Here is a 21572-nt window from a genome sequence, read left to right as displayed (position 1 = left end):
CAACATTATTTTGCTCAGCTGTACTCTATGTGTTTAGATTGGGGATTTAATCATATCTTGATCTATGTTCAAAGACAACATGGTTATGAACTTGACCACATGAAGCTACCTTTTTCATGAAAGGTTAGCCACAATAGAATGGCAGCCAACATCACCATGTGGTAGTGTTTTTCCCTCACAAACGATTGCATAAATTTAACCTTGGGAATATCAGAATGTAATACTTAATAGACTTAATAAACTTCCATAAAAACATCAGTTGTGTTTACAAAAGATTTGTTAAATGTTGGTAACTTTTAGCCAAGAGCACTAGTTTCCTGAATCACCAATATTGTATTACAAGTCAAACAAAAGCCACATTCAGGCATTTTAATCCCCCCAGCAATTAGAATTGCAAGAGTGGGGATGAGTCCTTATCGCCCTCCACGAGTTGGAGGCAAACATCTGAATCAGGGAGCCTTCTCTGCGATTTAGAGTCCTTGGAAGATCAGGTCTCTAAATTGCATGGGAGCCTACATGAGTAGAAAAGTCTACCTACTTTAGAAGCTATTCCTATAACCCTTGGAGGGCAATGGGGTCAGCAACAGAAGATGGAGCTACAGTGCTTGCCCTTGTTTTCCCTCATTGCATGAGGGACCAGAGCACCTGAACAGGACTAATGCATCAAGTGCGTCTATCAGATCCCTGAGATTCTTGGCTTTTATTTTTTTAAAGTTATAAGAGTACTGTCATCTCACTGTTGCGAAGAAAATATATAAAATGGTATCCAACTAAGTCATACTTAGAGTACACCTATTTAAATAAATTGACTGATGGTCCACTCTGTGTATGACTCTGACCACATTAACACCATACATTTATTCCAGTATTATCCTGCTTTAAACAGTGAATCCTGTGAAGTGTAGTTTGCGAAGAGCTACAATTGCAAGAGTGGTTTAACAGTCTGTCCCTCTCCCCCGAGAACTCTGGGAATTGTAGCTCTGTGAGGGGAACAAGGGTTTCCCAACAACTCTCATCATCCTTAAAAAACTACACTTCCCAGGATTCTTTGGAGGAAGCAATATCTGTTTAAAGTGGAATAATAGTGAAAGAAATATATGGTGTGAATGTGATCTTAGTTGGATACCACCTATAACAGCACAATGCTATGCATGTTTTCTCAGAAACAAGTCCTATTGAGTTCAGTGGGGCTTACTCCCCCAAAAATATGCATAGGATTTCAGTCTAAATGTCATCCTGCTTGCAACAGGATATGCCTTCTAGCTTATAACTACAAGATGTAGTAGATAGTAAAACTGCAAGGGATTGTCACTTCCCAGTATGGCTATCATAATTGTACGTTACGGAGATTAGAAATGGGCATGAATTATAGCACTGTAATCCGTTTGGGTCTTCTGTTTTATAGACGATTTTTGTTTTATACTTGGAAGAAAATCCATATTGAAAGATTCTTGGTTTGTTATGTTTTGTAGTTTAATCCCAAACTAGGGGAAATTCTGTAACTAGCAGTAGATTGCCTGGTACTATGGTGCAATCAGCGTAGCTTGCTAGTAGATCTAGGGGCTGGAGGGTATGAGACCCACTTATTTAAGATTTGTTTATTCTAGGGCAGGAGTTCCCAAACGGTGGTCCATGGACCGTCAGTGGCCCATGAGCTTCATCCAGGTGGTCTGTGACATGTCTGTATTAAATATTCATACTGATTTTTCATTGTATTTTTATTGCTTCTTTTACTTCTTATATTGTATTTTATTATATTTCAATTTGAATGCTATGAAATGCAAATTGTAATACAATAAAATACAATATAAGAAATAAACAACAAAAATACAATTTGAAATCAATCGGCATCTAACACAGCACTCTACAATTGCTACTACAGGCAGAAGAATCATGAAGTGGTCCACCAAGATCAATTTTCAAATGATCCATGAAAAAAAGTTGGGGAACTACTGTTCTAGGGGAAGAATGCCAAAGTTTGCCAAACAAAATAATGCGTATTTGTTTTTTATTTTATGTAAAATGGAAACACAGGACATTGCAGGCTTTCACCCTTTGCTACAAGATAACTTTGTTAACTGTCAGGAGCTTACTGTTTCACGTATGGTTACTCTTTCAAAATCTGATATTGTCTACCTACAAAGATTTTATGAAGTAGAATGCATTCACAAGAACTTATGTAGTCTATGTGTTTTTATTTTGCTGTGTAAAGTTACTTTCTGTGCTTTTGAAGTTTATGAATGTTCACCTAATCGAAAAGGTTTCCTTCCTATTCCACTTGACTTGATAATTCTAACGCAGACCCAGACCTCTGTGGGCACCAGTAGCCTGGTTCAAGATGTAATGGGAAGCCATGGTTAATGAAAACTAGCCAGGATCAAGCTGGTTTCCAATCCTGGTCTGTTCATTAAACAAACTATAGTTACCTAAGTTAAGATGGCACAGAAAACTGTGGATTGTTTAAAACCAGCACTGAAAGCTTTTGATCTCCTCTGATGTGCAGAAGGGTATGAGAGAAGGGGGAGCACAAGAGCAACAAGGCTTGTTTGTATAATGGAAAGCCATGATTTTCCATTACATCTGAACTAGGCTATTGTGTGCATAGTGGTCTTTGCAAATAGGCTAGCCCATCCATTTCAGTGGTGGCAGCTGGCATGAGATCAAAAGGATGCACGTGTGAATCTGCTTCCTATATAAAAAGGCAGCTTAGCACCTCCTCCCCTAAAATATTGCTGGAACAGAGCTGCTGTCTGATAAGGTTCTGTCATTAAAAACCACTTACAACAGCAGGTGACTCTTGATTCTCAGATATCTGGGCCAATACTGTGCTTTGGGAAAGTAGAATGATGACCATCTACTCCCTTAAGGATATTTTTTAAGGCATCAAGTTTTAATAGATTCATAATCTACAGCCTAGTTCAGACTCCTGGTGGTCCTTCACCTGATTGCTTGCTGATATGAGCAGAATTACCGGTGGGCTTATAACCCGCAGGGTTCAGCAGGGAGCATATAAAAACACAAATAGCTTGAACCAACTCATCCATGCAGGCTCTACATACACAGCTACTGTGATCACACTAACAACAGCAATTGCATGCATAAAATGCCCATGGTGACGTTAGTTCACATAAGCTTCATCTTGGAGTGTACAAATAGCTGACTCCTAGAGGTCACTGATATGATTAAACCTTAATTGATCTAAATGACCAGAAGTGTTCTCTGTGTATGACACCCCCCTGAAGGAAAACATCTCAGCTGAATATTGGTATTTATGCTGAATATTGGTATTTATTTAAGTAAATTTCCATCCTGCTCTTCCTCCCACATTACCACAGGCACCTCCCTAAGCATAGTCACCTACCTCTTTTGAGATTCAAACCTTTTTCTTAATGTTTTACATTATCCACACTATCTGGGATACATGGGGGCAAACAGTAGTTCAGGATCTGACTGTAAACAAGGTGTCCTCTGCTTGCATTTGCACTGAGATTCCTTTGTGAAAAACTGTATTTAAGTTGTGGTTTAGCTCCTGGAAATTTGTGGCTTCTTCCTGTATCGCAAATGCTCTTGACCAGAGCATTGATAAAAAAAACTGATTTTGAATGACTACTGCTTAGGAATAATATTGAGCTCACCTGCCTACCCAATTGCAATTGACCCCTTCCTTATTCCTCTGGGGAATTTCCTGACACCAGGCATGCAATGGTTGGGTTCAGAGTTCTCTACTCTTGAGCTGAGGGGCCCCTAGTCAAATCCCAGCTCAGCAGTTAATGCACCAAATGATCTTAGTCAAGCCAAAGGCTGTGTCAGGTGATCATGTAAAATGGACTGCCTTCAAGCCAATTCTGACTTATGGCGACCCTATGAATAGGGTTTTCATGGTAAGCCTTATTCAGAGGGGATTTACCATTGCCTTCCTCTGAGGCTGAGAGGCAGTGACTGGCCCAAGGTCACCCAGTGAGCTTCATGGCTGTGTGGGGATTTGAACTGTGGTCTCTCAGGTCGTAGTCCAACACCTTAACCACTATGCCACACTGGCTGTCTTAGGTGATCATATCTCAGCTTAATATATGACTTTTGCTTGCACATGCAGCCCTTCCCTCAGGTGATTAAACCAGGAAGTCTCTACTTATTCATAGTTTCCAGTTTTGTCCAAACCAGGAAACAAGGATTACTTTCAAACAAGCCAGGATATTAAACCAGTTTGAAACGTTCTCTCTAGCATAATTCACCATATTTAACATGGGAATAATACTGGCCTACCTTACAGGATTGAAAAAAATATTTAGCAATAAAAGCACTTAAGAAAATGCAGACTATAGATAATCTTTTTTTTCCTCAGATACATCGAGGGGTGAAAGGATTTGTTAGAGATCTTCAGGGCAATCCCATTGCTAATGCCACAATTTCTGTAGAGGGAATAAACCATGATATTACATCAGGTAAGGATTTCACATGTGATACATTTAAGCAAGTAATGGTGGAGGGCTAATACATGTAATAGAATTGCAGCTATAATCTTGCATACCACATTCCCACCACATCCCAAATATTGTTAGTCGAATAGGAAAAAAGTGGTTCGGCTGGACAATTTTCACAAGTTAGACATACTCTGAAGCACCATTTTGCAACTGGCTCCTCCCTCTCCACAAATGCTATTTTTCACCTGACTCCAGTTGACAGGCTTTGGAGTTGTACAAACAAAATAGATCCTGCATGCCTAAAAACTGCCCATGCCTGCTCTAAAATGTTTTCAGAGATTGTAACATCCTTCTTTTTCCTCAGCTAAGGATGGTGATTACTGGCGATTGCTTGTACCTGGGAATTATAAAGTTATAGCCTCAGCACCAGGTTATCTAGCAATAACTAAAAAAGTGGCTGTTCCCTTCAGTCCTGCCATTAGGGTAAGTAGTTGCATTGTTTTTTATATTGGTTAGGTATGTAGTGTGTAATATGATGCCTCTTAGATAACCTCCCTGCCTCCCTGTGTGATACTTAGAACTTTCCTGGTATGGAAGCATAGAATCTTGAGTGTTTTATATACAGGATGATCCATTGCTAAGTGTTGGGAGATAAGGTTTGCATGTTGAAAGTCCTCAGTTCAGTTCCCCCATCTTCAGTGAAAAGGATATCTAATAACATGGCTGGAAAGACATCTTCCTCAATCCTTGGAGAACCACTGCAATGCTAAGTAGGCAATGCTGAGCTACCTGGGCCAATGATCTGGCTCAGTATCAGGCAGCTTTACGTGTTCATTTTGCAAAATATTCATGCTCTGTACATTAAGTGAGATCCAGGTTATCTATCTCAGGAACAGGCAATAAAACAGTTCTAAGTTCCATATATCAGGCTCCCAGCTGGTTTTCCATCCAGGCACCAATGAGATCCACACCTTATTTTACTTCAGATCATGTCCAGGGATTTTACTTACTCGTCACATTGATCATTTCTTGGAAAGATGATGTCCAAGTTTCATAAATACATAAAAGAATCAAGATATGACTAGGTACTGGTGTAGGGTCCCTTAAGCTTGATTTTGGGCACTCAGAGCTGGAGGATCAAGCTCATGCATGGAATTAGTGACTTACTTGGTCTCTCCTTGTTAGTAAAAATTGCCTTCAGGCAATCATTGTAAGTACTTCCTGCCTCATGGATATTTCCACAAGTGTAGTCCTGTTAATGCAGTTATGATAAACACGTAGGTGATTCTCTCATTTACTCTTCTAATCTTAAAGCGCTAAAGAACAACCATTGTTAGCAACATGCAGTGAATCTGTTGCTTGTGGCAAATGATCATTCCAGTTCCATGTTCCTACTATGTGACCAGAAGCCAGGGAGGGGTGTAAGATAGCAGTCACCTTTATGCTGCACTGTCTTTGCAACCCAGCACTCCGTGTAGACAGATTCACTCCCCAAACTATTACAAATTGAGCCCAAATCTCACCAAGGTTCAATCCTTGCTGCCACAACAAGAAGGAGCAGTAGTGCTTCCTTAGACAGTTAGCACTGCTGCAGTAGCAGTCCAGGTACAAGGAGCTACAAGTAATGTAGTCCTCATGATTCCTGATTTCCCTACTAGAGGCATGCTGGTCCTGTGGCACTCCTGATGACATCAACAAGAGTGCAACACAGCCTGAACTTTAAAATGGGCTCAGTCCAAAAAATATTTTTTTTGTTTTTTAAAAAAATGAAATAGTTTTACCCAAGGCTATTCAGAATTGAGGTGGGAGAGCTTGTCATTCACTAAAGGTTGCTGCTTGTCCCAGTTCTTTTTTTGTCTTCTGTCCGTAACGCTAGAAGCCAGGGAGAAAGACCCTTGAAAGCAGCTGGTTCTAGATAGTACTGTGTTTCCACCTCACACAATGCAACGTGTCTTGGACCCTTGGAAGAGGGGAAAGAAATCTAATTAAATAATGTTCAGTGGATTACTCCCTAGTTGTGTGACTTCCAAGTAAGATGAAGAGAATTGCATTTGTATTTGCCACTGAAATGTAATAAAGAAGATTTAGCTTGATCAAGAAGTCACATAAAGGGGCAGGGAGGGGATTTTTTTTTTTTAAGTTTCTAACATAATGTGAGAAAACATATTTACATTTCTTCAGAAGCAAAACTCACTGTGTTCATTTAGGCTTACTGTCAGGTTAATCTGCATAAGATTGCAGCCTCTATCACGTTATTCAGCAATGCCCTTTCATTGACTTACTAATTCAGGTTTTAAATCCAATATTTTCAAGATGTCGCTTCAACTAATAGTCCAAATGTACATAAAGAGTCTTGTTTATTTATTTATTTTCACGCCTAGGTTGATTTTGACCTGGAATCCTTGTCTGAAAGAAAAGAAGAGGAAAAGGAAGAGTTAATGGAGTGGTGGAAGATGATGTCAGAAACTTTAAATTTTTAAGCAGAAGCTCCAAATTTACAGCTTTTAATCTCTCATGTGTTGACTTAGTATAATGTACGGTGGAAAGTCCCTATATTTTAGATTTTGTGTAGCTCGCAATATTTAACTTGGGTTTTTTTGAGTAATTTTTTTAAAAAATTGACAATCTGCTCTACATAAAAACAAATAGCTGGATACTTTCATGCCATTGATCGCTATTCATGCCATTGTTCGCTATCCTACATGTTCAACACGGGGGAGAATGCCTGAATGAATGTCTCATCTACCTAACTCACAAGCTTGTATGTTTCACTTACAAATCCTGAATGTGTAGGGAAAGCACATTAATAATAATAATAAACACACAATAATAATTAGCAGTCACTTGCAACTGCTGCCATAGAAATTTGGCAGTGCAGGTGAGCAGATGATATTTTCTAATGACTCATGAAATAATGGCACTGCAAATGTATGCAGTAAGAACTTGGTGTTGTAAGTAACGCTTTCCTATAATTAAAGTTTGTTTATGTCTCTGTGGAAGAGCCATGTAAAATAAGTATCATGACTTGGGTTTCATCTCCTAATATGGAAATATCTTTCATCATTCTTACTTAAAAGCCAAAAGGAAGATAGTACAACATCTTTCCTTGTTCTGTCCAATAATGTTCCCAAGTAGCCTGGTAATCAGATTAAACATTTTGGATGGATAAAGAATAATCATATAGTGAGTGGATGTTGTTATGAGGTTTCCTCTGCTTGCCGTATATTCTACTGTCCTGTTTGTCAGCAGTTGTTTATGTACTAAGCAGACATGAGTTGCATGAAATGATGTCAATATATTTTGCATGAAGAACAAAATCCATCCGAAAGGCACCTAATCCACTGCATCTTTCAGAATGGACTGAAAATTCAAGGTATGCTATATGCTCCTAAAAAACCCAATCCTAAACAGATTTACTCAAAAGCAGGCTGGACTATGTTTAGTGGGACTTGATTCCTAGAAGCTGAAATGATTAACTTGAATTCTAAGGGTGCTTCTACCCAAATGGATTTGCAGGGGATCAGTATTATGCAGGTTGGCACTTGCACTTCAGGGGAGCAATTCCTGTTTTGATCAGTGCTGGCCCACACAAAAACAGAAAAGTAGGTCAATATAACAGCAAGCCTATCTGCTATGATGGTTTCTGTGTTGCACTTTCCAGTGCATCATAACTGTTGCTGGTCAGTACTGTCACTGACATCTGAAGCATCTTAATGAAACCAATGTCATGGTTAGTGACACACACTAGCAAACATTGGACTATACTTTGAACCCTTAACCTCTTCCTGTCTAAAGAGACAAGGATGACTGAGTAGCACTTCAATTAATTTTAAAAATCTTTATTGTAACAAAAAGACGCACAGTTTGGGATAAAAAAATCATTTTGCTCCACTAACAACATGCCTCTAGAATTCTATGTTTACACCAACATATCCCACTATTGTGCGCACAAGAATGCACTTTAAAATAGCCTAAATATGAGAAACTTTAAATGCAAATACATTTTAATTATGACACTAGACTTACTTTGCTCAAACAGAGCTGGTAACATATCAGAAAGTATTCTGACATTTATTGCAAAAGATCTTGATGCTTGGTGAGTGGCTACCAAGGTGGTGTGAATTTGAAGCATGTACTTTACTATTTCCCCATTTTGAACCGAAGCTAGAAAATGCAGCCATATGCAGCAGCCACTGCCATACAGCTGTTCTGTGGCAAATGCTAGCACAGATGTTACATTCTGCTAAATCTCAAAATGGATTTCTAGTCTAACCTGTAGCATGTGTATATGCTTAGCTCCTTTTCATGTTGAGGTAATGAAACATAGCTGTCCCATAAATTATCTCTTTCGTTTTCCTTGGAGTATGCTTACTACTAATGGTTCCAAAAGATTTTAAAACAGTAGACAACTTCATTATGAGAATCTGAGAAACCACGGAAAGAGTAAATCACTTTCTTTGCATACAGTAGGTTTCACATTCAATCCCTGGCATCTCCAGTTAGATCAGGTGTAGGAAACATTTGGCCTGCCAGATGTTACTGAACTACAACTCCTATTAGCTCCAGCAAGCCTGGCCAGTGGCAGCCAAAGGATCCCCACATTAGCATTAGAAGATTTCATCTAGCAGGGAGATCTCTGCCTGTGATCCTGGAGAGCCATTGTGAGTCATTGGCCCAATTTGCATGTAATGCTAAAGCATGATTTAGTGCTATGTGCATGAGTATGAGGGAGCCGCCGCAAACCTTGGAAAGAGCTTATTTTAACTTTCTACAGTACCTAGCTTGCCATTAGATACAAAACAGAGATCATGGTTTAAAACAAATTCTGGTTAATTAAACAAGCCAGCTTCATAAACCGTGGTTTGAAGTTTTAGAAACTGACTAGAGTTTGTTTTAAACTATTGTCTCTAGTTTATACATAATGCTAGTCCAGGATTCTTTGAAAGTAAAACTGAATGCTGTGGAAGTTTTCTTCCAGCCACATGGGGGAGATGATGTGGGGGAGCGCATAAAGTCAAGGCTCAGTGGCTACTACTTGCTTGTGCACTTAGCACTAAACCATTGGTTTAGCAACATGTGTGAATTTGGCCAGGGTGGACAGCACTGGACTAGACGTACCAAGGACATGATACAGTATAAGACAGTTTCTAAGTAAAAAGATAAAAGGACCATGTGAGCAGGGCTTTCAATAAAAAATCTCATTAAATTGCTAAAATGAGCAATGCCATAAAACAGTTTATGGAGCAAGGAATTCAGTGTCGTGTTTTAGAGTTATTTGGTTTTAAAGGGCATAAACTGTACTAGTATATAATAAAAAGGTCTGTTTAAACTGTAAAATGAATGCAAAGGATGCTTTGCTTTCACATTTATCAGTAACTGGCTTAGACTCAGCATATGCAACAGTTTGGTCCATCTCCTTTATTAGTTACACAGTCTTTAAGGGCCAGCCTACAGTGCCTACTTGACTATACCATTTTTATATCACATCCACAAGGGTGGATACATGCTTGGAGAGGCTGCAGTTCAAAGGCAGAGCATCTGTGTTGCATGCACAAGGTCCAAGGTTCAATCCCTGGAATCTCCAGGTAAGACTGTGAGAAACTCATCTGAAACCATGGAAAGCCGCTGCTGGTCAGTATAGACAAGCTAGATGGACAAATGGCCTGACTCGTCATAAGGCAGGTTCCCTATTTTCTTACCAGTAGCTAACTGCTGTGTGCTGCGCACTCCCCAAATCCCTGAGCATCTTTCTGCATTTCTAAAGTTGTACTACCTGTGATCTGCTCTGTTTATGCTTTGAAGCCTCTTGAATTGGATGAGTTAAAATCTAATCAAAAAGGAAAAGGATGCTGAATATTTTAATGGAATAATATATGCCATCAAAACAAGCCTACCTTTCTAATGTTGCTGCTTAAAAACAAGTTTGTCATAAAATAATTCTGACACTTGTTCCTGAAGCTATATCAGCAGAAATGCAGTCAAATGCACAGCCTTCCAGGAAAACCACATGTCAGCTCCTCAGCTGTTGCTACTCAAGAAAATGGTATGAGAATTTTTCTGTCTTGTACCCGCACAAATGTCAGCTTAGGCTACCGCTACCAACAAAAAGGCAAACTTTCAGATTCTAATGGCCCTTCATTTTTTAATTCCACTTTAGGAACCTTTTGCAAATACCTTGCAAATAGTTCTCAAATAAATCAGAAGAACAGAACACAACTCATTTTAAATCCCATTCTTTATCTTGGCCAGTATAGTACAATGGAGAGATGTACTTAACATCCCTTGGTTTCAAATGTTTTATTCAACAAACTGTCTTTCAGCTTTGGTTTGCCAAATGTACAATGGGTGTAACTATATTCAGTTTAATAGGCATTGTTATGATGATTATCGAGATCTGGTTATAGCTTTATGCTGCACAGTTAAAATGCTAAATTCACTGACAACAAAAGCTTCAATCTGCAACCCTTTAATTTTGGAATGGTTCTAATAAATCCATTGTAGTAACTCCATCCCCAAGTAGCTTATAGCATACTATATAAAATAATTTAGAGCTTAGCTCTGCCAACTTTTTTCTCCTGCTAAACAAAAGACACTTGGTCTGATCCAACCCTGGTTACACTCTAAAAAGATCCTTTTAAGCCACACTTTAAGCAGTGTGGAGGACAATGAAGATGGTCAGTGATATGGAAGTCCTACAAGGAAAGCTTGAAGGAACTGGCTATGTGTAGCCTGAAGAAGAAAAGGCTGAAGGTTGGGGGGTACGATAGATATCCTTGTATGCCTGAAGGGCTTATATAGAAGAGGACAAATTTGTTCTCTGCTACCCTAGAAGGCAGGCTCACATATAATGAGCTTATGTTACAGGAAGGTAGATTTTGGCAGAACATTTGGGGAAGTGTCTTGATCAATAAGAGCAGTGTGACAATGAAACTCTCACATGCTGGAGGCCTTCAAGCAGAAGCTGGAGAGCTATCTCCTGGGAATGCTCCAAGTCTGGATCCCCTGCATTGAGCAGGGGTTGGACTAAGTGGCCTACAAGGCCTCTTCCCACTCTATGATTCAAGTTATGTTTTGTTTAGTTGCACCCATATGGGATGGAGATGTGCATTTGAATGTGTGCATACCATTGACAGCAACGCAGTGTGAATTTGCAAGATCAGATGTGTGTTCTGATGTGAATGATCGTCAGATTTACTCATGTAGTTCCTTTCTGTGTGTAGAAGCCTGCTTACATGTAAGAACATACAAACATAAGAAGAGCCAGGATCAGGCCAGTGGCCCATCTAGTCCAGCATCCTGGTCACACAGTGGCTAACCAGATGCCCAAGGAAAGCCTGCAAGCAGGACCTGAGTGCAAGAGCACTCTCCTCTTCTGTAGTTCCCAACAACTGGTATTCAGAAGCATACTGCCACCAACCATGGAGACAGAGCATAGCCATCATGGCTAGTAGCCATTATCCTCCATTAATTTGTCTAATTGTCCTTTAAAGCTGTCCAAGTTGGTGGCCATCACTGTCTCTTGTGGGAGTAAATTCCATAGTTGTAACTATACTCTGTATGAAGAAATGCTTTCATCTGTCGTGAATTTTCCAACATTCAGCTTCATTGGATGTCTTCACAATCCCTTCTTGTTTTAACAACCCTGAACAATTTAGTATCATCAGCAAACTTGACCACCTCACTGCTCACCTCTAACTCTAGAACATTTATGAACAAGTTAAAAAGCACAGATCCCAATATCGATCCTTGAGGGACTCCACTTTCTCCAACCCTGCATTGGGAAATCTGTCCATTTATTCCTACTCTCTGCTTTGTTTCCTAGCCAGTTCCTGATCCACAAGAGGACCTCTCCTCTTCTTCCATGGCTGCTAAGCTTACTCAGGAGTCTTTGATGAAGTACCTTGTAGAAAGCTTTTTGAAAGTCCAAGTACATTATGTCCACTGCATAACCTCTATCTATATGCTCGTTGAGACGTTCAAAGAACTCTAATAAGTTAGTGAGACAGGACTTACCCTGGTTCTGTTTCAGCAAGGCTCACCCTTCTATATGCTTGGTTATTTTATCTTTAACAATAGTTTCTGCCAGTTTTCCCAGGACAGACATGAGGCTAACTGGCCCGTAATTTCCACCACCACCCCGATCCCTTTCTAAAGAAAAATCTGCTTAGTTGAATGGTGGCAACTGTGAATGGCCTTGAAATAAAGAATTGGTGAAAGGATTGCAGTTATCTTACATTGAAGCATTAAAATTAGTTTAGACTATCTTAATTGCAGGGTCAGTTTGCAGCTTATAGAAGCAGTCTAGCTGTGTAACAATCGGATTAAACCTTACAGCAATAAATAACAGTGGCAATTTTTTGTGAGCGAGGCACAATGAGGATGTGGAAATGCCTGCTCCTGGAGCTTGTCTGTTCTTGGGAGGGACCCTAGCAAAATGGTGGAGCACATATTTTCCATGCAAAAGGTCCCAGGTTCAATCTTCAGTTAAAAGGATTAGGTAGGAGATGATGGCAGGAAGGAGAGATCATCTGCCTCAGAGCCAAGTTGCCTTCTTTCTGTCAAAATTAGATGTGACTGAGTCGGATAGAAAAATAATCTGATCTGATATGACAGCTTCCTGTACTTACACTGACACTGGGACTTACCTGATGTTATCCTACTCACAAGTAAACTGCTCACACAAGCAAGCAGTCATGTGACAGACCATATGACCTAGCACATGGGGGAATACCAAGTTCTTCCCTTTAGTTACTGGTGTTCTCAGGACTTATAAAATAAAGTACAGATCAGTAAAAACTTGACTCCTAAAGCCCCCTCACTGGCAGATTAATTCTTAAGCAAACCTTTTTTTAAAAATGCCTAAGTCCTTTCTTTGTTAGGGACTTTTATTATGAGAGTTTGTAGCAATGTTAAGATCTTGTAGATATGTACTAAATAGACTTAAATGGATCCCACTTGATTAAAATGAAGAAAGGGCAGCAGTGGCAAGTTAGCTAAGAAGGCAAACCATGTCTGAGCATTTCCAGGTCTGGGTTTTTATCAGAGCTTATCTAGATGGCACTTATTGGGGTCCAAAAGTGCAGGATGTTTAAGCCCTGCTGGCCTGATTGGTTCCCATGGCTTAACAGGAACCAGCATGAACTGTGCCTTCCACTGACCTGGCTTTCTCTCCAAGTGTCACGGGGAAAGGGAGCTGATTTCCTCCAAAACGGTTCCCACATTCCCAGACACACAGTGCAATGCCAAACAAGAAACGTGGGAAGCTATGTCAGAGCCTATAGCTGCAGCAGAATCTTCTCTGGCTGCTCTAGACATCATGCTGGGCACTTGAAGAGGCTGAAGGAAGCTTCCCTAGAGATGTCAGTCTCTTTGCAAATACTTTCTTCCCCAGTTCCTTGGTGTGTGTGTGTCAGGCCCCGCGTCTGTAAGACAGCAACTAAAGAACAGCAAGAGCCATACTAGGTGAATATGTTCCACCTCCCTCTCATCCTCTGGGCCCCTCCAGAAGTCCTTTTTATAGTGCACTCATATTGTGCTCATGATAGTATCAGGCTGGCTATATCCAATCCCACTGTTCGCGCCTGCAAAAAAGTTTTGCACCAGATATACTGCTTCATTTCCAATCAGTGCATGTACTATAGTTTCCTGCTGTAATCTTGTGACTTTACATTCCACAAATGTTCTGGATTGTTCCCCCCCCCCATCCCACTGTTGTTGTGCAAGTGTGCCCCTCCAGATGGCAATAACATGGTGTCATTGGGGAAGTGTCACAGAGCAATCAAGAAAGCAGAGTGATGTGGATGGTCCACCCTGGGACCTGCTGGTGAAGGATGGGTAATAAATTTGATGATGATGATGATGATGATGATGATGATATAAATCGTACTGCTAACATACTATTATTGCATCCATGACATAAATGCAGAGTACACCCCTCTGGCTTTCTGTAGGAGAAAGTGAAGGCACTGGCTCTGAGTCATGAGAAGCAAATAATTTCCGTGAAAGACTTCAGAAAGCTGCAAGACTACCCACACCATCAAATATATATATATATGTCATGTTGTCTTGTACATGTGGACTCAGCTATAAATATATGCTGCAGCTTAGGCAACAAATAGCCATAGAATATTTTATAAAACACAATCTCATTTTAGGACATCAGGCATCTGCATAATGTTCTGAAGTATGTCACTAAATATAGTTTGAAAGAGCTTATTTTTCAGAGCTAAGGAAAAATAGAAATTTGGAAGGCATTTCAAATTAGGTCAGTACCTATTTGTTTACTAGTGAGGTGGGTACTGTTAAAAAGTGCCAATGCAAATCTAAATTCACAAGGAAAGTATTCACTGCCTCACATTATCCAAATTCCTGAAACTTCACACTGCCAAATGACAAGGCCTAGGCAAAGAAAGCCACATGCATGCTGAGCCTGGTCACCCTGGATATAAGCAGAATTTGATCTGATCTAGTAAATGTGTATGCAAGAAAATATTGACATTTAGACATCCGAAATAAGTTGGCAATGGAAAGTTGTGCCAATGAAATCAACACAGGAAGTGAAAAGACTGTGCTTTTTAAATACAATTATTCCAGTACCAAATATTCACTCATATTTGCTGCGTGCGTCAATCTCTTCTTCAAAGAGATCTGTTGGTGCTGCAGCAAGCACCTCTCTGTGTGTGCGTGTGCGTGCGCGTGTGGGACACCTTGCAGACAGGGCCAAGTGTATGGATCCACCTTTCTTGGCTGGATGACAACTGGGGAGGGAGGCACAAAAACCAAGAATGAAAATCCATGTACCTTTATTAAGGTTTGGAAAGCTGGGGCTTGTGTGATGCTTCGAAAAAAATGGGAGTGCACAGCTAGGGATTAATTGGACTACTACCTTTCCTCCCGTCAGTATTGGACTTTGCCTATTATTGGTACTCTGTTCCAGAAAAAGTTGCACTGACTGATTTGCACTTCTCAAATGCCATTTGAACTACTCAAGGACTGGAAAATCTCCCTGGAAGTTTTAAATTGCCACAAACTGATCTCCCTGGAAATGTATTCAGCAAATACTGAAGGGCTTTTGGGAAGATAGCAGCAGCTATATTATGGAGCAGAGAAGTCTTATTCTTTTCTCCCAAACAGGCATAAACAAAATGAGTAGCAAAGTGAGGATTCCACCCTCTTCCCATATGCTGTATTGAACAGGGACGAATGACTTGCATAGCAGAGAAGGGCTCACACCAGAATAACACATCCTTTCAATATATCTTCCCAAGTAGAGAGCTTATTACTACTACCTTCCATTTTTTTTCTGCACATGGGATAAATTTGATCACGCCTGGTTTGTATGACACACTTAGCCAAATCTTGCTGCTTGTGGTTGCTGAGATTTTAATTAAGAGTCCCAGATTGGACAACATAAGGTTTAGCTAAACACAGCATGGAAGAAAAAGGACTGGGAAATCTCTTCAGAAGCCTGCAGACTCGCATGAAACGGAACATTTTTTTTTAGATCTCTCATCGCCACCACTCAAAAATTGGTAGATGGCTCAGGCAGGTTAGTTTTTGAACTTAACATGTAGCATTATGTCCTGAATTTGTATCACAAAAGTTGATTGACCTTTCTTAAGGTTCACCTTGAGCACCATTTGGTGGAAAGTCAGGATACAAATTTAACAGCCAAATAAATAAAATGTAGAAGCTAAAGAATGCTGAACCTGCAATACATATCTGTGCATTATTGATTTTATTTTTCAAAGCTATGGGCCACCTTTATTAATGAAGAAATTCAAGGTAGCTATATATAGATTTTGAGGAAATGGATGTCATGAGGCCATGGACTCAGATGGTAGTACTACAGAAGCAGTTAAAATGCATTGTTTATATATGAACTGCAGATGGCTGACTGTGTGCTCGCAGAATATTCAGCTTCCTATCTTTTTCTTAACTTTTAAAATGTTTTATCTGTGTCCTCCTTTGACCTCTTTTTTGGTGCTGCATTTCGTCTTGGCACTGTTTACATGGTAATGGGTACTTGGTAATGGGAACCATGTATTCCCTGGTTCTGACTCCGAACCCTGCTCAGATACCAGAATGTTTTCATTCAAGAGATGGCAACCATAGTCACTGCACATAGAAAATTAGATGTCATTGAAAAAGGTGCTAGGCAAACTTTCTCCCAGACATTTGAATTTTCTATGATTCTATGATATATATTTTAAAATATGGAGAACAGTCATGTGACCCCCCCAATAGTCTGAAAATGGTTCCACTAGGAGTAGATATACTGCCTCATCTGCCATTTGTGAGAAGAAAGCCTCAGTCTCAACTAGTCAAGATGCAAGGAACTTTTGGAAAACATACAGATCATATGTCATTACTGTAGCTGTACTTCTAGATTTTTGTTTGGAAGGTTGCTTTCTTCTCAGTGATCACTAGGTGGCAATATAAACCTGTGTACAAAGGTATAGCAACAGACATCTACTGCGTTTTCTCTTCTGATAAACTTGTTGAATATATTAAGCCACATTCACTAGGGGTGTACAACGGCCACGAGATGCATCATTTGTATCTGTAGCATTTGGAAGCGACCTGATATGTTTTGGATCCACTCTGTGTCTATCCAGTTTGACTTGCTAGTCATTCCTGAATGAGATCTGTTAAATCCAAAGGCTCAGCTCTAAAGCTTTCCCCCTTCCACAGAATTGTATGGAATTTGCAGGTAAAGAAGCCCCTCCAGAATGGATTAAGTCTGTCAAACTGCAGGCAGATCTATCCAGGGGTTTTCCTAAAGGGAACCTTTTATTTTTTTTTCTTAAAAGAACAAAAAATTTAACTTTTTTATTTTCTGCCAGAAATAGATGCAATTTGCAGGCAGAGGTATGTTTTCCCCTTCTGAGGGAATGAAGCCTCGCAGCTTTCAGACTGATAGGTGAAATGGTTCTTCTGCAAGTTCAGACTTTACTGTTTGAGAGAAGTGAAAAACAAATCTCTTTACCTCCCCTAGTGTTTTGTGGGCCATCAATCTGAAAGCTGGAGACATGAGAGAGGTGTGCTCATGGATAAACAGGTAAGAATAGGCTGGAAACTTACTGAAGGGACAAGCAGCTGGTGGTGGGGGGGAGTAAAATGCCAGAACTAGGAGGGGAGAAAGATTAATAAAAATATTAATAATGCTGGACAGCAAGAAGTCAATGTAATGAAATCTCAGGTATCCTAAAACTAAAGAACAGAGGATGAAACGTTGAACAAATAAGCTAAAACTGGGAGAAAGAAATGGAAATGAGGAAAAAAGAACAAATACAGGCATATGTACAGCAGCAGGAGCAGAAGGGGGTGACTCTAAGGGAAATTTGTACAAACCTAAGGAAAAATAAGAGAACAGAAACAGAATGAAAAACAGACAGTTAAAGTAGATTTGTTAAAAAACAGAAAAAGATTAGAATAAAAAAAATCATACAAATAGTCCTACAACTAAACTAAGGGAGATGGAAAGTAGAATGAACCTGTATTGCACTCTCTTAAAAGTTTGCAAACATCCCCCCCAATTACTGTGATTGGAGTACCACTAGTGATGAAAACCTAGACCTGTCTGTCAAAATGAAAGATTCCCTCCCCACTCCACTCCCTCCTCACCTGAGCTCAGGGCATTTCAGCTTGGTTTCACACACACACAAAAAGTGGTCAGTTTATTTTCAAAAGCGAAATGCAGAATTTTTGGGTCACTCAAGTCCACAGAGCACCTCAGGATGTGAGGGGATCCCAGTATTGATGGCACAATCCAACTTGAGCATTCACCCAGATGACTCCATCTTACGTCGTTCTTCAGGCTGCAGACAAAGCCAATTCAGCTTTGTAATATTCACTCACTGCTGTCATCAGTGAAATGACACTCTTATTTTTCAGAGATTAATTTAATGTTTGTTTACTCTTTATGAACATTCAGAACAAAATGTGTAACTCTCTTGGGAAGTGTTTATATCCCATTCAGCAAGGGCAGAGGACAAGGCAGATGTAGATGTAAAACTGAAAATACCTTCATTAGACGGTAGCACCCTTTCTCTTGTTCTCTTCTTCAATGTTCATTCATCACCAATGTTCTCTTTGCATTTCCTGCTTTCTTCTGAACATTCATACTGTACATCCCTAAGAACAGAACACAGCCTGCCTACAATAATGGCCAGATACTAGTGCTTTGAAATGTTAGGCTGATCAGTCATGGTGAGAGGCTTTTTATCCCAGCTATTCCTTTATGACATATATTCACTTCTGCAAAATGATGGACCACGAACATGGGAGAAGAACAAGTGGGTATGCTTGCAATGAGAGATGATTTATACTTCCTTATTTGAATTATAGACACAAACACTTTTCAGATCAAGATACACTCTCACCACATTGGTGGCAGAGTATTATTTGGGTCAACTGCCTGTTCTGTGATTTCCCCCACTCTGACCATTATAAAACCTGATGCATCTTAATTTCATTCAGCACCTTGCTTACTAAAGCACTGAAATATGTGTCCTAGAAAGAGTTAACTACTACTCAGCTCAATGACATCATCAGCATGGGACAGCTTTGTTTGGAGTCAACTGTAATAAAGCACTTGTAGAAATCTGCCCCACTTCTCTTAATAATGCGTATTGTCAAAAAATGGCTGAATCCTGCTACTGAATCATCAGAGCCAGATCCTGCAAGTGAAAAGCAAGCCCAGTAGGTCTTAAATCCCTCAGACATTCAGAAAGCACCAGGAAGAATGCAGTAACTATAGACTGAGGCCTACATAAAGAAAAAGGCCTTGTAAAGGAACATTACTGGAGTGAGAGAACAAGCTTCAGGGGGCTCTGCCCCACATCACATCACCCTCCAGCCCCAGACAGAATGGATCCAGAAGATTGCACCGACAGAGAAGTTTGATTTCCAGGAATATGGTGGCCAAAATGGATTAAGCTTTTCAATGAAGTCAGAGGTCTCCAGCTGACATACAGAACCTGAAGCTTGCCACGTGAGTACTGGGATTTATTCTGTGGGGGTGCAAGGAGATAAAATCTTCATATACTCTCAGAAGAGCACAAAGCTCAGTATATACCCAAGCAGTAGAAGCCTTTACAGACCATTTCAGGGGGAAGAAAAGTGATTTAGGAATGGGTTAGATTGAACCTCTGCAGGCAAGGATGCTTGGGACCCATCAGTGGTTCAGCTAGATAATTTTAGACCTTGCATTTAATGGTCTTATGCCCCCCCATTCTTTAGATGGCTGTGTGTATTACTTCAGTTGTGTGTCCCAAATCCATGATTTACAACTGCTTCTACATTCTTGATATGATAGAGCAAAACAAGTTTGCCTCCTCTGATTTTAATTTGAGCATATGTAGTTTTGCATTTTAAACTCACTTTAATCATAGCACTATCATGATGATGCTAAATGAGGGTTGCTTCTGCTGTCCTGATGGTGAACACATTTAGTAGGGAATAAGCATAACTTGCTGTAGAAAAGAATAATATATTTTGAAAATAAATGGTAATATAAGTAGCATCTGTAACAGTGTACATTTCATGCCAACTGCTGATGACTAGAATTTTTTTTAAACAATAAGGAAAAAAGTAAGTGCTGATGCTGCATCTGTTTGCTGCTGCCTCCATCATATGCTGCTCTCTGGGGTGTCATTTAGGGGTCCCTGGAGTTGCAGGTTTGTTGGACAAATCCTGAGGTCCAGTTCTAGCTGCTCCACTGGAATCTGTAGACAGTTTATCACATATTTTTTGCACACGCTAGCAGAATCTTATTTATTTATTTAGAAAACATTCATATAATGCTGATTAAAGTCCATCTCAAGGTGGTGTACAAATTAAAATGAGAAAACAATATAATGATTAATAATATAAATAAAATGCAGCTTATAACCCAAGGGCAATGTTAATGAATTCCTGAGTGAACAGGTTTACTTTTTAACAACCCAAATTGTGTTTGCATTTATACAAATTTGTAGGGCAGTACAATATCTCAGAGAGGGGGTCAGGTCTCTTGCTTCCCTGGTGCACTCACTATAGCTGCCCAATTTTCCTGCTTTTTAAAGTTTGATAGAAATATCTGTTGGCTATAGGTACGTTCTTAAACTGCAAGGGTTTTTTGCCTATTAGTGGATTAAGAGATAAAGTGATCTGAAAAAATGGCTATCCTTTACTTTTTTAAAGCACTTACTATACTCACAATCATAGTGGCTATTTCTCCCCCCCCCGATTACTTAATGGCAAAGGATGAAAACAGCGCTAGATGAATAGAAAAATTGCTGTGTACGCTACAGTTAGCTGGCTGGCTGACTGGACATCAAGGCTATAGCTCAGGCCTAATTTTTGATGTTATGTGTAGCTCAGTATGAGACCTTTTCAGGATTTCTGGACAGAAAAAAAATCAATCCAGAAATCAGTAAAAAAGAATTTCAATTTCTTTCCACAATTAGTTTTCAGTTGCTTATTTTGTCCTTTATATAGTAGCCAGTAAAAAGTTTTCTTGATTGTCCAACAGGAAGGAAAATCTAAAGGCCAGAAGCAAAGCTAGAAGGAGGAACCCTCAAAGAGGAGTTAACAAGCACACCCTATAGTATTTATTTTGTCTCTAAACTTGTAACATGGACAAGTTCATGTTTCAGGTGGAATCTAAAACTGAGATGCCTAATGCAGCATCAAAGCCAAGCTCAGGAGCTCACTGTCTTTACAAAAGTAGTTCAGGTCATGAAGAATCAGAACATAGGGACAGACCACAGGTGAAAGAGGACTGTAGCAATAGGCAAAGTCAACCTTTTAAGTCTAGCATTCCTGATGATCTCTCAAAAAACGGTGAGACAATTCAACAGATTAAATTTCATTTGTGTAAGTTAACACCCTCTCTGGATGGAGGAGTAAGAGGGAAGGTCACTGCCTTTCTCTTTCCCTGTCCTGGTCCTCACATACTCTCCACCAGTGAGGGGAAGAGATTGGCTGGTGCTATGTGCCTTTTCTCTCCAAATGCCCCACCTAGAAATGTGGCTGCCTAGCCTAACAAGAAAAGATCCTCTGTGGCGCAGAGTGGTAAGTGGCGGTAATGCAGCCGAAGCTCTGCTCACGGCCGGAGTTCGATTCCAACGAAAGGAGGAAGTCAAATCTCCAGTAAAAGGGGTCGAG

The 21572-nt window shown here is 39.9% G+C and overlaps 1 protein-coding gene across 1 annotated transcript in view; it reads left to right on the top strand.

Moving 5' to 3' along the window:
- Window positions 1-9703, top strand: part of CPE (carboxypeptidase E) — a 116701-nt gene extending 106998 nt beyond the window's left edge. Inside the window, exons 7-9 of the mRNA XM_061584354.1 lie at window positions 4343-4442; window positions 4786-4904; window positions 6803-9703. Coding sequence (XP_061440338.1) covers window positions 4343-4442; window positions 4786-4904; window positions 6803-6901 — 318 coding nt within the window. The 3' untranslated portion in view covers window positions 6902-9703. The remainder of the gene's footprint in view (window positions 1-4342; window positions 4443-4785; window positions 4905-6802) is intronic.
- The last annotated feature ends 11869 nt before the right edge of the window (window positions 9704-21572 follow it).

This window comes from Rhineura floridana, chromosome 9, assembly GCF_030035675.1.
Source record: "Rhineura floridana isolate rRhiFlo1 chromosome 9, rRhiFlo1.hap2, whole genome shotgun sequence".
NCBI lineage: Eukaryota > Metazoa > Chordata > Lepidosauria > Squamata > Rhineuridae > Rhineura > Rhineura floridana.
The sequence above is the reverse complement of the archived record's forward strand: the minus strand, read 5'-3'. Positions and strand labels throughout refer to the sequence as shown.